Here is a 13988-nt window from a genome sequence, read left to right on the forward strand (position 1 = left end):
CAGTATCATAAACTGTTGGGTAATTAGTTCAGTTCTGGGTCGGTGAAGTGCGCTTACTGGCATGAGTGGCAGCGCACCTGGGCAGGAAAAAGCAGTAGAGCAACTCTAATTCACGCCGCTGCTCTATTTTAGGCGAGCATGTGGGTCGTTTCTGCTTCGGGGGCGGGCGATGGAGTTAAAAAAGAGTGGCTAGGCGGCCGGCGGCCCCCGGTTTTGTTATTGTGGTTTGCACGTGGCAGACACCCAAATGCATTACGTCATGTGCATGTGTTGTGACACCAGATGAAGAGGCAGACAGACATGCAGGCAGACAGGCAAGGTGTGGAGGACGCGTGTGGTTCCAGAGAGCGAAAAGATCTTGTTGCCTAGAATGGTGTATCTAATTCAGGATATGCCTGCTGTGCTGTTGTGCGTGGCGAGTGGGTGGGAGACCTGCAGAGCCTCCGCAGGAGCACCGGATAGAGCTCACATGGAGCAAAGTAGCTACAGTAGGTTCCACAGAGCAAAGTAGAGGGATTTTTCTTTTGCGTTTTCCCGCACGCCCCGGTTAGGACCCCTGCGAGTGCCGCTTTACTACCGGCCCAAGGAACTGAGGAAGAGGAGACAAAGCGGTGCGCGTGGAGTGCGTATTCTTCTGGTGTGTGGGTGTCGCTTCCCGGCGCGTCAAACCTAGGGGGCGTGGGAGTATCTTTTTCCTGCGGAGAGGAAGGAGAGTGAAGATGGAGGAGGGAGGCAAGGGAGAGGATGCGGGTTCAATGGTACCGAGACTGGTGTTTTTTCTCCCCTCCCTTGCCTGTGCAAAGGCACGCTGCCGTTGTGACGGGGAAGGGGCTTCAGGCGAGCAGGTTTTTTTTCCAAAGCTGGGTGCCCTTTCCTGCTGTGTTCGACGCCCCGGCCCGGCGGTTTGCTCTTCTAATCCTGATGCCTTTTAAAGGCTTTTATCTTGTCCCTTTAAAACCTGTTTTTTTTGGGCGAGGCCCCGTTCCCGAAAGGGCCGAGGGCCCTGGGGTTCGCTGCTGTCAGTCAGTCAGTCGTGTCTCATGATGAACTCGCATGCCACGCTGAACCGAGAATTGGATTTAAAAAGCTAATACTACAATTCTCCACCGATCACCGAAGATTTGATTCACATAGCAATCCGCGCCCACGGCTTTGGCTCCCCAGGCGCCCCCGGGCCCAGAACGCATCCTCAACTCACCAAAGCGAGTCCCATACCAACGACAACCATCAGCAATAGTGAAATATACGCCGCTCACACTCCGCAGCTCCACCCCATCCATGCCAACTGCTCTAGCAAGACTACCCAGCTCCCAAAAAGACGACGTCTTTTAGCTTTATTTCCATACGCTTTACAGAGGTAAATTTTAAAACTTGGACCCAGTTCACAAGCAGTTTTAGGATTCATTGCTCGTCATTACATCTTTGGGTGAAATGACGAGCATCTCTAACTTAGTCATTCATACACGACTCGGCCCAGAACTCGTCTTGATGAAGAGCTACGTAACACATTTAGAAGCCTATTGGGCCTTTGGCTCGTATGGGTAGTTTTACAGGTATGGGGTCACGCACCCCCAACCATGTAACACACACAGAAGCCTTTTGTAGTACGGCCCCCACAGTAGCCCCACCTAGTACGGCTAAGATGGGCGGCAACCACTTAATTAGCCATGTGCATCTCTCTACTGGAGTCGTAGCCATAGTAGTGTGGGGGCGGCTGTCCTGGTGCTGTCGCACGTGCAGCTGTTGTAACAGGATCTACCCGCTAGCTGTCCCACTCATAACACTCAGCCCTGTCCCCTTGCAAATGACTCCATCCCCGGCATGTCCGGGTGCGATAGAGAATGTTTTAGAGAGAATGTCTTGCGGCGAAGTGTGGATTCTGTGTGTTGCATGCAAGGTGATGGCTGCCTACCAGGCGTCCCCCATGTTGTCAAGGCATTTTTTGCACACGACGATAAATTAACATTCTTGTCAGTCAACCACCACCGCCACCACCACCACCAGCATCACCAACACCATGCCTATCACTGCCGGTATTGCACGACCCCCCGACCCCCTCCCCCAGCAAGGCCGCACTGCACTGTTTTCGTGGCATATTGGCTTTCTTCATGGTTTGCTAGCGATTGCATCCAGGAATTCTCCTCTGCTGCACATGCACATGCACATGCACATGCACATGCACATGCACATGCACATGCACATGCACATGCACATGCAGGTATTCCTCCTCCCCTAACCCAATCTCCGCGGACTCGTCCGGCGCTCCCTCTTCTGGCGATCCCTTGAAGGTCTCTTCCCGTCCTTATTCGTCCTCCAGGCAGCCAGGTGCCCCTGCCTCCTGGCGCAGCGCGTGGTGTGGCCTTCTGGCTGGCTGGGGCCCTGGGCCTTCTCGGCAAGGGCTGGTAAGGGCCTGGGGCTGGTCCCGGCCCTGGGGTTTTGAATGGGGTGTGCTGCATGCCCGCAGTGTCGGTCATGGGACCGACTGCAAGCAGAAGTTGCAGAGGTTTGGCCAGGCGGTGGCTGGCGCGAAGGCCAGGCAGTAAAGTTTCTCGCAAGACGCTCAGCTGATGAAAATCCAGTCTGTTACGCATGTGACGCGATCCGTCCAAACGACCTCCAATCGCATTTTGCATGCTCGTCCTCCAGTTCGTTGTCAGATGGAGGTAAATGTCAAAAATATGAGTAATAGTCTCCTAGGAGTTGTAATTCATAACCGGTGAGAAACAAACGAGGCGAAACCCGAGTATAAGAGCTGGCGATACAGCGTCTAGAGCGCTAGCTTGAGCTTGAGCTTGATGGGAGAGGAGGGGAGTATGAACAGCTGGAAAGCTAAAAGATCGACACTGTCTTATCCTGCAGGGCTTTGTGGGGTTGAACACATTCTTTGAACAAGAAAGCTGCGGTTTTCAAAACGAGCAAGCCTTAAAGCTGCCTCCATAATGCCGACGGCCCTTATGTGTCCGGGGTGTGTATCACTGTGCGCATACCTGTGCACGGACGCATAAACAGCCAGCAAAACCGAGTTGCGCTGTTTGCAGGCCACATTTCAAGGTTCAATGACTCGGAAATCTTGCGCAAATGCTTTCCGGCTGTGGGGTCTGCACACTAAATGGCCGCACGGGCTTGCCGTACAGTTGCAGGTACAGGACGGGCTAGACAGCATAGCTCTGAGCTCTGAGAGCGGCCAGGCCAAGGTTCACAGCTGCAGAGTTTTCATCCGTTTCTACAAGACATATCTGTTTAGTTAGAGTTTCATGAAAACTTAGGAGTCTTCGGCGCAAGTTGCTGTGTCCTATTTCAAAGCGCATAACTGGCCCGCAATGCCGCATGTATTCTTGGCCATTATTCTATACTCGACGGTAGTTGCTGGTGGGTTCAATTACAAATGTACGCTGCTCGTCAAAGGCGAGCAACTGAACTGAAGTCCTTCATTTGCAATATCGCAGCGGCCGCGATAGACGGATCTTCCGAGGAGTTGCTAATAGGTTGGAAGGGAGAAACATATAATGCAAATGCTGCAAAGGTTGGTCGCAGTATGACCGTACCGTCGGAGTGAAGACTGGCGGAAAATACAACCTCAAAAAATACTCACGTTGTGTCATACCCGTTGTCGACAGGGGCAAAAGCGTGACCGGTATGGGCCGGAGCCTTGGTGAGCCCTTACTTGCTGCAGCTGTCGCTCCAGATGTTGCATGCTCCAGTTTCCGACGTGATGTTGCCGGCTCGCAGGATTGAAACTATTTCCTGGAGCCCTCGGGCATTTGTATATCACAATTTCCTAACTAGCGCAGAATGCGACCACCTTGTCCAGATAGGTACCCAGCGGGTAAGTGGATTGGAACGTCCGTCCTTCGCCCTATCCCGCGGGCTTGGCTGCGAACGCTTGTCGCAGCTTAACATCGATGGTGCTGTCTTCTTGGCCCCTCCTCTGCAACTTATCTTGAAGTGCATGCCGCCAAACTCTTGCCATGTATGGATGGGCAACCAAGTTCTTGTCCTTGTCCCCTGGCTCTGCTCTATTTCTAGTTCCCACTGTTATGTACACATCATCGCTCCACATTTACCCCTACGCGGTGCACAGGTGAGCCGATCGCTAGTAGTGGACTCCCAAACGGGGCAGAGCAAGTTGGACGACATCCGTACAAGTTATGGAGCCGCGTTTGGGTGAGCGCGCCGTCTCGCCATCACCTCCGCCTCCCCTTTCCATTCAACTCACAGCTCTCAAAACTCTTCCCTCCCTCTCCCTCTCTCTTCCTCCTCCTCCTCCTCCCTCGCCCCCATTCCCACCCAGGCGTGGGGAAGACCCGGTCATCGCGGAGATCGAGGAGCGAATTGCGGAGTGGACTCACTTACCTCCTGAACACGGAGAACCTATGCAGGTACGAATGCGGTACGAAAGACGTGGAATCATACATCAGACAGTGTACGGCAGGCGGGCCAGCAAATCTGGTTATCCTAAATAAATGATTTTAGGAAGGTCTTTAAGGCAGCGACACATCGTGCAAGAAGGGAGGGAGGGGAGGGGCGGAACACTCTTTACAGCCAATCACAATGGGCTCTGCTCTTCACTTCAGCACGCTTAATTTATTTTTACCTCTTTCTTGTTCTCTCGTAGTTGCTCTTCCATACTTGCAATTTTCAGACACGGGAAAAGCCCTAAAACCCGGAACCCCCCGTCCCTGCACGCACTTCCCCCCTCCCCCGCATCCCGCCTAGATCCTGCGGTACGTGGACGGCCAAAAGTACGACGCGCACTGGTACGATGCGTGAAGTCCGGGGGGAGGGGGAATGGGGGCGGGAGGGGACGGCAGATTGGTGAGCTTGCCCGCGGTCCGCGGGGGAACACCTACGGGATTTGATGACGGTCGTCATTTGGACCAGTTGCTCATAACTGCCGTTGCGGACCGCCAACCACGAGTATCGCTCTTGATCACCAGTTTGAGTGGAGCACCGCAATCGCAATCGCAATCGCAGATCCGTACAATGAAAAGGGCCATGCAAAATGCCGGGGGGGGGGAGAGTTGTTGCTGGAGGGATGGAGGGTTGGAGCCACACATTGTTCTGGATCTCTTAATCCAATACTGAATTTGCCTTAAGGGATGCCTTTCTTAGCCGCCACCTACCCGTATCTGGACATGATGTGTTCGTTGTTATTGTCGTCCTTATCCTCCTCCTCCTCCCCTTCCTCCTCCTCCCCCTCCTCCCCCGCCCCTCCTCCTCCCCTTCAGGGACTGGTTCGATGACCCCGTCCATCACAGATCCTACCTAGTGGACGGCAACAGATACGCCACCGTGCTGCTGTACTTGTCAGGTTTGTGTGTGTTTGGGGGGGGAGGGAGGGGGGCAGAGGGAGAGAGAGGGAGGGCTGCTGCCTGACACTGCGCTACATTACACACACAAGGCAATGAATACACACACGCATCCGCGCCGTTGTCCCTGGGCTCCCCTCCCCTAACCCTCCTTAAAACCCCTATGGCCCTTTTCCCATAACGCGACTCAGAGGTGGAGGCGGGTGGAGAGACCAACTTGCCCCTGGCAGACCCCATTGACATGTCCGTACAGGTACGACATGGTGGTGAATGGCAGGGTGTATGTTGGACCGGTGAAGATGCGCGACACATTTCACGCGTGCCGTGTGTGGCTGCTATCCGCCCCCGCGCCGCCCCGCCCCCCCCCTCGTGTAATCCCCCGGTCCCCATCCTGCCGTGTCCCCCCCTCCTTCCACCACCACTCCCTCCCATCGCGCCACCCAGGCCATAGAGAACCCCTCGCCGTGTGCGGCTAAGATGGGTCTCAGCATCAGACCCCGGAAGGGGGACGCGCTGCTGTTCTACGACATGGACATCGAGGGCCAGAAGGGGGACCGTAAGGCCCTCCACGCGTCGTGCCCCACACTCAAGGTGCCGTTGCTGTCGTGCTGCTATTGCTGCTATTGTCGTGTCGTGCTGTCATTGCTGCTATTGTCGTGTCGTGCTGTCATTGCTGCTATTGTCGTGTCGTGCTGATATTGCTGCTATTGTCGTGTCGTGCTGTTATTGCTGCTATTGTCGTGATGTTTTTGGTGGATGTCCGGAGGGAATTTGGCGGGGTCAGGATGCAAACTGGGATGTTGCGGTTGTCTGTTGTTGTCTGATGCTGCTGTTGCTTGCTGGCAACTCCTCGGCCTTTGACTTCCCCTCCCCATCCCCTCCTCCGCCTCCCTCCGCTCTTTCTTCTTCTCCCCAGCTTATTTTGTCTGGGACACCGACATTTGATGCTTGTGGACACAGCATGACAATGCACTAACCACTGCACAACTCCCTATCCTGCCTTCCCTCCCCGGGGTCGCCCGCCCACGCCCAAATACGTACATACATACATACACACGCACGCAGGGTATGAAGTGGACGGCAACGAAATGGATCCACAGCAAGCCGTACATGGGCCGTTTCGACCCCCTGCGCACTGCCGGAGTGTGCAGGGACACGGCCCAGGACTGTGCGGCCCTGGTTGCCGAGGGCCGCTGTACCTCCGATCTGGACACGATGGTGGGTCCAGCCGGCAAGTGCCGCAAGAGCTGCGGAGATTGTGTGGACTGTCCAAACGGCGACATCCTCTGCGCCCGGAGAAATATGCGGAGTCTGGTGTTGGCCAAGTTAAATGCGGCTAAAGGGAAGAGCAGCAGTAGCAGTAGCGGCGGCGGTGCACCATAACCGGTGAAGGTGGCCCAGGCCGTGTTTGTGTGTGGGGGGGGTATGGGTGTGGGTGTTTGGGAACAGCTGGGAGGGGTTGGGAAGGGGGGAGGAGGCTGTATAAGCTTGGTCGGGAAGGTTAGGAGGGAGAGAGAGCGGGCGTGGCGGCGTTGAGAAGAGGAGGGCGTTCGCTGTGATGGCGGTGGCGGTAGTGCTTTTTGGGGAGGGAAGATAGGGGGGTTTTCACGCTGCGCGTATACATGGAGACTGCGGGGCTGGGGAAGAATGATAGTCTAGTTGTAGTACTGCTAGCTGTGCAGGAGGTGCCGTACATGGCGTGAGGCGTGAGGTAGGGGCCGGGGGCAGTTAGAACTTGCGTCCGACATTGCATACATAACATACATACAGATATCAACTTGCTGACGTCCAAGCAATGACGATGCGTGCGGATCACCAGCGGTCTGTGTATTGCTAGCAGCTGTGTGCGAGAAGGCCTGGGAGAGGCGATATCGATGGGGGTTAGCGGGGCGAGAAGGAGTTGGGAAGGATATGGCTAGATGGCGGAGAGGTTGCGAGCCGAGTATGCGCGCGATGTTTGTGTATCGCTCTCCAATTGTGAGTATGTGTATGCGCGTCTGTATGTGTGTATCATTTGTGTGTGATACAGTTGGGGGCCGGGAAAGGCCGTTATGAGGTGGAGGGATGCTCTGCGGCCGCAGTAAATGAGACGAGAGCGACGACGGGGGGCGCGGGATTGCGGTGGCAAGGCGGGGGGTCAGTTGGAAGGTGGGCGGGAGGGCCCGTGCAATGCATCCATGCATGCGTGCGTGCGCGTATTTGGAGATGGACGGTGTGGTGCGCGTGCGGGGGAGATAGGGCCCGTCAGGTCACCCCGCGAGACCCGTGAGTGTGTGCCCTGTGGGGACGCGTGCGCGTGCGCGAGAGGATGGGGTTTTGGGGTTTAAATCTCATTGGTCTGCGGACTGGGAAGAACTTGGAAGGGGGAGGAAAGGTAATGTGGGTTTTAATGTCGTAGAAGTGAGTCGACAGTAGAAACGAAGCACGCGCGACAGATGGCCCAAAGCGCAGGTGGTCTTTGTGGTCAAAGATGAGGACATGTTCCCGGATGCGCCTAGGTAGTGCGAAATGGAAAGAAAAAGAGGTGGGTTTCTGGAGCGTGACGAATGCCGTGAGGACTAGGGGGAATCGTCTTTCGGGATGCGGTTGCTACGCGTTGTTTGCGAGTCCGTCTTCCGCAAGATGTGAGTTCGCAATCCCTGTGAGCTAGGCGGGCTGATGGCTTCGGGTTTGCCGCTCCTGCTTTAGCAGGAGATTTCCTTTATGGAAGCCCATAGCTTTCTTGTGCAGTAACTCGACGACCTGATCTCCGCGCGTTCTGTTCCGGCAAAAATCAGAATCGTCTGGGAATGACTAGAGCACGGCTCTGTGTCCTTGTGCGATACGGTGTGCGGACTTTTGACCCGCGCGTAAGACCCAACGCATCCAATATATGTTTGGAAGCCTGGTGCAGCGTTGAGTCACATGCGGCGACGTTGTCAGTTACGTTGCTGCGCGATGACTCAATTTCAAAATCGCCCCGGTTTGGGACTTATTGCGTAGAAAAGGCGTGTGGGAGCGGCCCATGTAGGACAACTGCTCTCCTGCATAAAAGAGTTAAGCGGCATAGAGGAAACTCCTTGAAGTAAAGAATTATCGGGACCTTGCCAGCCTTACCTTAAACGGCCGCGCCAAACAACTACTTTGCCCAAGCACGGCAACATTTCTGTGACTGGTGTCCGTGTCTCCTTGACCGTTTCCTTCAAGAATGGATCGTTGCGGCAGCGTGCCTGAGGCTGTGGCTACTATGATGGAGCACCCAAAATTGACTAACCGACCCAAGGGACAGTTGAACGGGAACGGAAACGCAGGCAACAACAAGGGTCCAAACGCCTTCATGTTTGCCCACGCTGTACTCTTCTACTCGCTGGCTGGTATGGCTGCCGTGGCGGATATGGCGACTCGGCCCATCCGGCTGGTCCTGGGGAGCATCTTCAAGAAGCCGCAAAACTGAATGAAATGAAAATGATGATGATAATATTCGAGTACTATTGAGATGTGGTGTTGCGGTTGCGAAGGATTGTATGTGCTGGCTTCATCGGTCGTGTCTCTTGTGGCATCGTGACAGTTGATCTGTTCTTGACGGGACGCATCAATAACCCTGAACGTTTGGGGTTTCCTATATGCCAATCCTTTTACTTTTTAATAGAACTGCAAGATGGAATCTTTGATATACATAATGTTTTGCAATTCATATTGAGGTTGACCTGTAACAAATTGGTAACGCGGTGCCTGCCTGGCTCTGACCCAGAATGGCCTCTGCACCACACGATATCTACGGCTTTCCTATATCATACAAGGGTCCGCACCAGGCATTCGACTACCAACGGGCTCAGAACCTGTACGCTGTCCAGGAAAAGGCATGGGAGAAGTACGCTGCAGAGAAGCGGCTCTCGGGCGGCAAAAGCAAGCTCAAGAAGCTTATCCGCAGGGGAGTTCCTCCAAAGCACCGGCACTGGGTTTGGTTCGAGGTGTCGGGCGCCAAGCAGCTCATGGCATCGCAGCCGGGAAACAGCTACTACTCCAACCTAGTGAAGGCTGCGGCGTCGATGTGCAAGGTCACGGCGCAAGTGGAGCTCGTGAGCGCGGGGAGGGGGCAGGAGGGGTAATTATGCTGTGAGCTTACCAGGGCAGCTGCCGAATCTTGACCCCGTTGGCATCGCTGTCCGAGTTCCGTGTCCTTGCCTGTTGAGGGCCCATGGCTCTCTCAGCGCCGCGCTTCTGTTACTCCTGACATTGTTGATGCTGATGCTCTTTCATTTCCGTGCCTTTTAAGGATGCCACAGTCTGCACTTTAGCTATGTATTCCTTAGTGCAATGCTGCTCCCGCACCTTTCACAAGCAAGGCTCCTGTAGAGCGTTGGTCACATGCTAAGAACACCATTTTCTATAAAGTTTTATCATGTTCCCACCACCTCGTTGTTCCCGTTTCCCCGGCCCTTTCTTCCCGGCAGGACCTGCCCCGCACGTTCCCCGGCCACCCCTACCTCTCATGCCCGGAAACCGGGCAGGCAGCCATGCGCCGCATCCTCACCTCCTACTCGCTGCGCAACCCCAAAGTGGGCTACTGCCAGGGCCTGAACTTCGTCGTGGGTAGGTAACGCTATTTGCCAGGATACGGGCCGTACGGGTACGACAATTTACGGTGTGGTTTCGCGAGCAAGGCCGTTGGAATCTATGCGGCTTCGCATGTACGCTCAGGTACTTTGCTTGAAGCGATAAATCTTCACCGGGCAGCTCAGTGACGATGATCGCGTGCTCATGAAGATGGCTCACGTGATGCTGTACACGTGAGGTTGGGGTTAATTGAAAGGATGGACGTCAACGAGCTCAACCAAGAAACAAACGCATCTGAGTGTGGCAGTGGATCGAATCCAATCGAACCCAATTTATTTATGGAGTGCAGCTCGTCCCGGTGTATCCTGGCGAAATATTGCCAACATGTTGCTGTTGCCTGCCCACGCCCTCTCCCGCGCCTTCACCACCCTCCCTCAGTAAACCCACATTGAGGTGGCGTAGCTATCCAAATCAGGCACGTGCTACTACCTTGCCAGGATTTCCCCCTCACTCACTTTCACACACGCACACTCCCTACCGCTGCTGCACCCCGGGTCCCCCGACCTCTGCACAGGTGTCATCCTGCTCGCAGTGGAGCGGGACGAGGAGTGCACGTTCTGGCTGCTGGCGGCTCTGGTAGAGAAGATCTGCTACCAGGGTAAGGCCTGGGCAGGGCAGGGAAGGTCACGGGCAAGGGGACCAACCTGTCTCTGAAACCCTGAAAGAAACTGGAAACGTCTTAGGTGAGGAGAGTTGGAGCTACAACCCAGGTCCTGCTCGTGTCTGGAGTTAGTGCGTGAGAGGGGAAGAAGAACTGCAAACGGTTCTTTTGACGATGTAAAGAGTACCTACATTGGACCGGCTTTTTCCATGGCTCCTGCATGCTGACGCAGCGAGTTAATAGTGTATGCGTGTATGCATGTATGTATGTTTCTGTTACACATCGATCCTGGCCTGACGCTGGCCAGGGGCACCTAATCGAACCCCAACGGGGACGATCGCCGAAGCACTCTCCCCCTAGCGGGCGTATGTACGTATGTATGTATATTTGAGTTTGCGTTGTGTGATATATTTGTTGCGTCCCATGCCCCGACCGGGCCCTTGCCTTGGCCCGACTTGGGCCGTTACCACTTCCATCGCATTCATTTCTCCCCCCCCCCCACCACCATTCTGTGACGCTCCCTCTGTTCCACAAGCTTCCCTGCCTCCCTTCTTCCCTTAGGTTCCTTTGGCGACAACTTGTGTGGGTGTCATGTGGAGATGAAGACTCTGCAGGTGCGACACAACAGGGGGAGGGGGAGGGGGATCGGGCGAGAAACAATGGGGATGGGTTGCGTTGGTGTCCTTCAATGGAGGAAACACAATATGGACTTCGACGAGACTGAACCTGAACCTGGACCCGGACCTGGATCTGGATCTCCAGCCACACCTTCCGCATACTGGTGCCTTCGTTTTCCGGGTCCATCACAAAGTCGGCCATCCACCGCGGCTCCCAGCTTCTTCGGACCACAGCCGTCCTCTAATATGTCGGAGAGTGTACACGCGTCATGTGGGTGGAGCTCTAGCTCTACCGGCGGGGCGGTGTCGGGTGCACCATCGGCATAATATGGGTTTCCGCGCTTTTCTCCTCGCCCCAACATTTTCCCCCGTCACTGAGTTATTTGGCTCTTTCCTTATAATGGGTCCTCGTCGTCCGCTCTCGTTTTCTAACGTATCGTTTGACCCGCGTTTCAGGACCTTGTCCACGCCAAGATACCGAAGCTGGGTGCCCATATGAAAGCCACCAATTGCGACATGTCCCTGGTCGCCACCGACTGGTTTCTGGTAGGTTCTGTTGTCCTGTCCCTGACCGTCGCGTTGCATTGCGCGGAAGGGCGTGTCGGAGTCTCGGAATGATGTTAAGCGAGAAATGTGTATTATTATATAGGAAAACCGGTATGTGCTTGAATTTATGCTCTTGGTGTGCATGTCCACGTCTTTATCTTGTCTCACTTTTGGATTGTCCTCTATGCGTCGAGTGCCAAACTTTCGTTCCCATGCGCTTTGGATGCCGAGGTCTTTTGCAATGGCCCCGGTTTGTCATTTCCTTGGTGGTGATGTGCAGACGCTGTACTGCGTGAGCATGCCTGCGGAGTCGGCGTGTCGGGTATTGGATGCGTTGCTGAACGAGGGCGCCAAGGTGCTGTTTCGCGTGGCTCTGGCGCTGCTCAAAACGGCGGAGAACAGGTTGCTGCAGCTGGACAATGCAGGTGGGGAAGGGGCTGCACAGGAGAGGGGAAGAGGGGAAGCAAGCCGGGAGCAGGAGAGGGAGAGCTACGGAAGGTGACCGTGGTGTTAGCATGACGTCTGCTATGGCATCTTTGCCCCAGAATGGTGGAATGGCAAAGCAGCCCAGAGGGAGCGTCGCATGTGGTCTGACAAGGGCGCAGACGAGGACGTAGGAAGGGAAGGATGTAGTAAGAGGGGAGGTGACACACGGCAGCCAGTTTGTTGGAATGCCTTATTTTACCCACGTTGCTGAGTTGATGACGGGAACCAGGCTTTTCCCTTGCAGATCGCATATTACCTTGCGATCGGTAGGTTGCAAACGGCCCTTACAGTTCCCGCCGTCCTCGTCCTCGGTGGGGCACCTTTCGTACCTCCCACGCAGGCGAGCTGATGAAATGGGTCAAGGACTTCGTGGGGGGCATATTGCACATCGACCCGCTCATGCAGATTGCCTTTGGCGGTATTGGTGGGCTGTCCTTGTCCCGCGTGGAGGCTGTCCGCAAGGTCAAGGCCCAGGAGGTGCAGGTGAGCAGAAATGCCTCTGATACAGCTCTATACGTCTTGAGGAACGGAGTTGACTAGAGAGCCCTCCATGGTAATGAAGAGTTGATGCGGGTACCTTATATCTCCGAGGGGAGGATAAAAGAATAGAAGCATAACACCGTCGCTTCGAGGGGTAGAGACGCATTGTATTATGCTAGATTTCGTCGCAGCGTGTGGCTTGCAGCGCATGACCACATAGCAGGTTCTTTTGGGATGGCGGCGTGGCGGAGGTGAGCTGGGGTGCATGGAGGGCTTGGATAATGTGAAATAGTGCTTGTTGCTGAGTACTGAGCTGGCCCTGGAGTTCTGGGCCTCGTAGCTAATCGTTCCTCTCCCGCACCACCGCCACGGATAGTTTGAGGGCGCCCGAGTTTGTTGTAACTGTGCGGCTGGAGGAAGGCGGAGGAGGAGGGGGACTTTAGCATGGCTCAGGTTGGCTGATTGCTTTCAGTATTAGCGGACGGAGAGTAATGCTGTGCCTGGCGTTAGCTGCTCTCTAGGCTGCTGCGTCTATACAGGCGCTACTGCGTGCTGTCCCATATCCCAGGGCTTCCTGCTGGGTCAAACTGACGGATGCACTGTGTGCTTTCCCAGGCGTTCATGGACGAACGGAGGGAGAGGATGAGCCCGCGGACGGAAGGCCGTCCTGGGACACTGTCTCCCGGAACGTAAAGTTGTTACAAGAGGAAGGGCTGTACTGCAGCCCGGAACCGGTATGTCCAATCATTTGTAAGATGTACGCTCCGACGAGCGCACCAGAAAATTTGCTCCATCCGCGTCAGAACTAAGCACAAGCCAACGCCAGACCAGAACTTGATCAGAATAAAAGTCCGACAGCCCGTGGACTTTAAACCTCCATCTATTTGCTCATGGCTGCGCAGAAAGGATTGCCCAGGAAAGTTGTCTTAGGCCTTGGCCTTGCGGGGTAGCAAGGAACCATTCTGCCCTGCAACAACGCCAGACTTACCTAACGTCTCCTCCTCACGTTGGAGGTACCAGTCTCGCCGATAGAGCGCCTTCTGCCACAGGTCCTTGTTAATCGCCCAAGCCGGCTTCTGCTCACGATAAAGCTGTACTTTGTCCAAGGCAAACAAACCGACAGTCCAGATGCCAGTAATAATGACAAGTGATGGCACCGCGTTCCAACCCATGGTGCTCTAGGTTCCGATGAAGGGTGTTGGGCGTGTTGCCCCTACAAACCGCTGCTCCACCTTAAGGACCTTGCTTCTGGAATTACAACCTGATTGCAATCAATGTCATTAGAATCGCATGGGGGTTTGCGACATCATTGAGACTGTTGAGCGGTTTGGGACGTACGGCATTTCTCTGCAT

General features: G+C 55.0%; 3 protein-coding genes across 3 annotated transcripts in view; 2 read left to right on the forward strand and 1 right to left on the reverse strand.

The window, feature by feature from the left end:
* VOLCADRAFT_120451 (uncharacterized protein) overlaps nt 1–6692 on the forward strand; it is a gene marked incomplete at its 3' end in the record, with an annotated part of 11004 nt that extends 4312 nt beyond the window's left edge. The window contains exons 3-12 of the mRNA XM_002947275.1: nt 2219–2402; nt 3618–3652; nt 3730–3826; nt 4082–4164; nt 4292–4379; nt 4717–4757; nt 5229–5311; nt 5501–5562; nt 5754–5900; nt 6375–6692. Coding sequence (XP_002947321.1) covers nt 2219–2402; nt 3618–3652; nt 3730–3826; nt 4082–4164; nt 4292–4379; nt 4717–4757; nt 5229–5311; nt 5501–5562; nt 5754–5900; nt 6375–6692 — 1138 coding nt within the window. The remainder of the gene's footprint in view (nt 1–2218; nt 2403–3617; nt 3653–3729; nt 3827–4081; nt 4165–4291; nt 4380–4716; nt 4758–5228; nt 5312–5500; nt 5563–5753; nt 5901–6374) is intronic.
* Nucleotides 6693–9040: 2348 nt separating this feature from the next.
* Nucleotides 9041–13328, forward strand: VOLCADRAFT_116378 (uncharacterized protein; the record flags this gene model as incomplete). The annotated part of the gene is made up of 8 exons (XM_002947276.1): nt 9041–9367; nt 9743–9881; nt 10420–10503; nt 11068–11120; nt 11580–11669; nt 11950–12094; nt 12496–12638; nt 13251–13328. 8 exons carry the CDS (start codon nt 9041–9043, stop codon nt 13326–13328), a joined length of 1059 nt encoding a protein of 352 aa, XP_002947322.1.
* On the reverse strand, nt 13319–13912 carry nuoA1 (NADH:ubiquinone oxidoreductase 8 kDa subunit). The gene is made up of 2 exons (XM_002947415.1): nt 13624–13912; nt 13319–13529 (listed from the first exon to the last, which is right to left on the reverse strand). The coding sequence occupies exons 1-2, from the start codon at nt 13805–13807 to the stop codon at nt 13516–13518; spliced, it is 198 nt and encodes a 65-aa protein (XP_002947461.1). The 5' UTR covers nt 13808–13912; the 3' UTR covers nt 13319–13515.
* Between the last annotated feature and the right edge of the window lie 76 nt (nt 13913–13988).

This window comes from Volvox carteri, assembly GCF_000143455.1.
Source record: "Volvox carteri f. nagariensis unplaced genomic scaffold VOLCAscaffold_6, whole genome shotgun sequence".
NCBI lineage: Eukaryota > Viridiplantae > Chlorophyta > Chlorophyceae > Chlamydomonadales > Volvocaceae > Volvox > Volvox carteri.

Bases quoted from the DNA above. Each gene is read 5' to 3' on its own strand.
- nuoA1 (XM_002947415.1), bottom strand. From the start codon at position 13,807: ATGGGTTGGAACGCGGTGCCATCACTTGTCATTATTACTGGCATCTGG.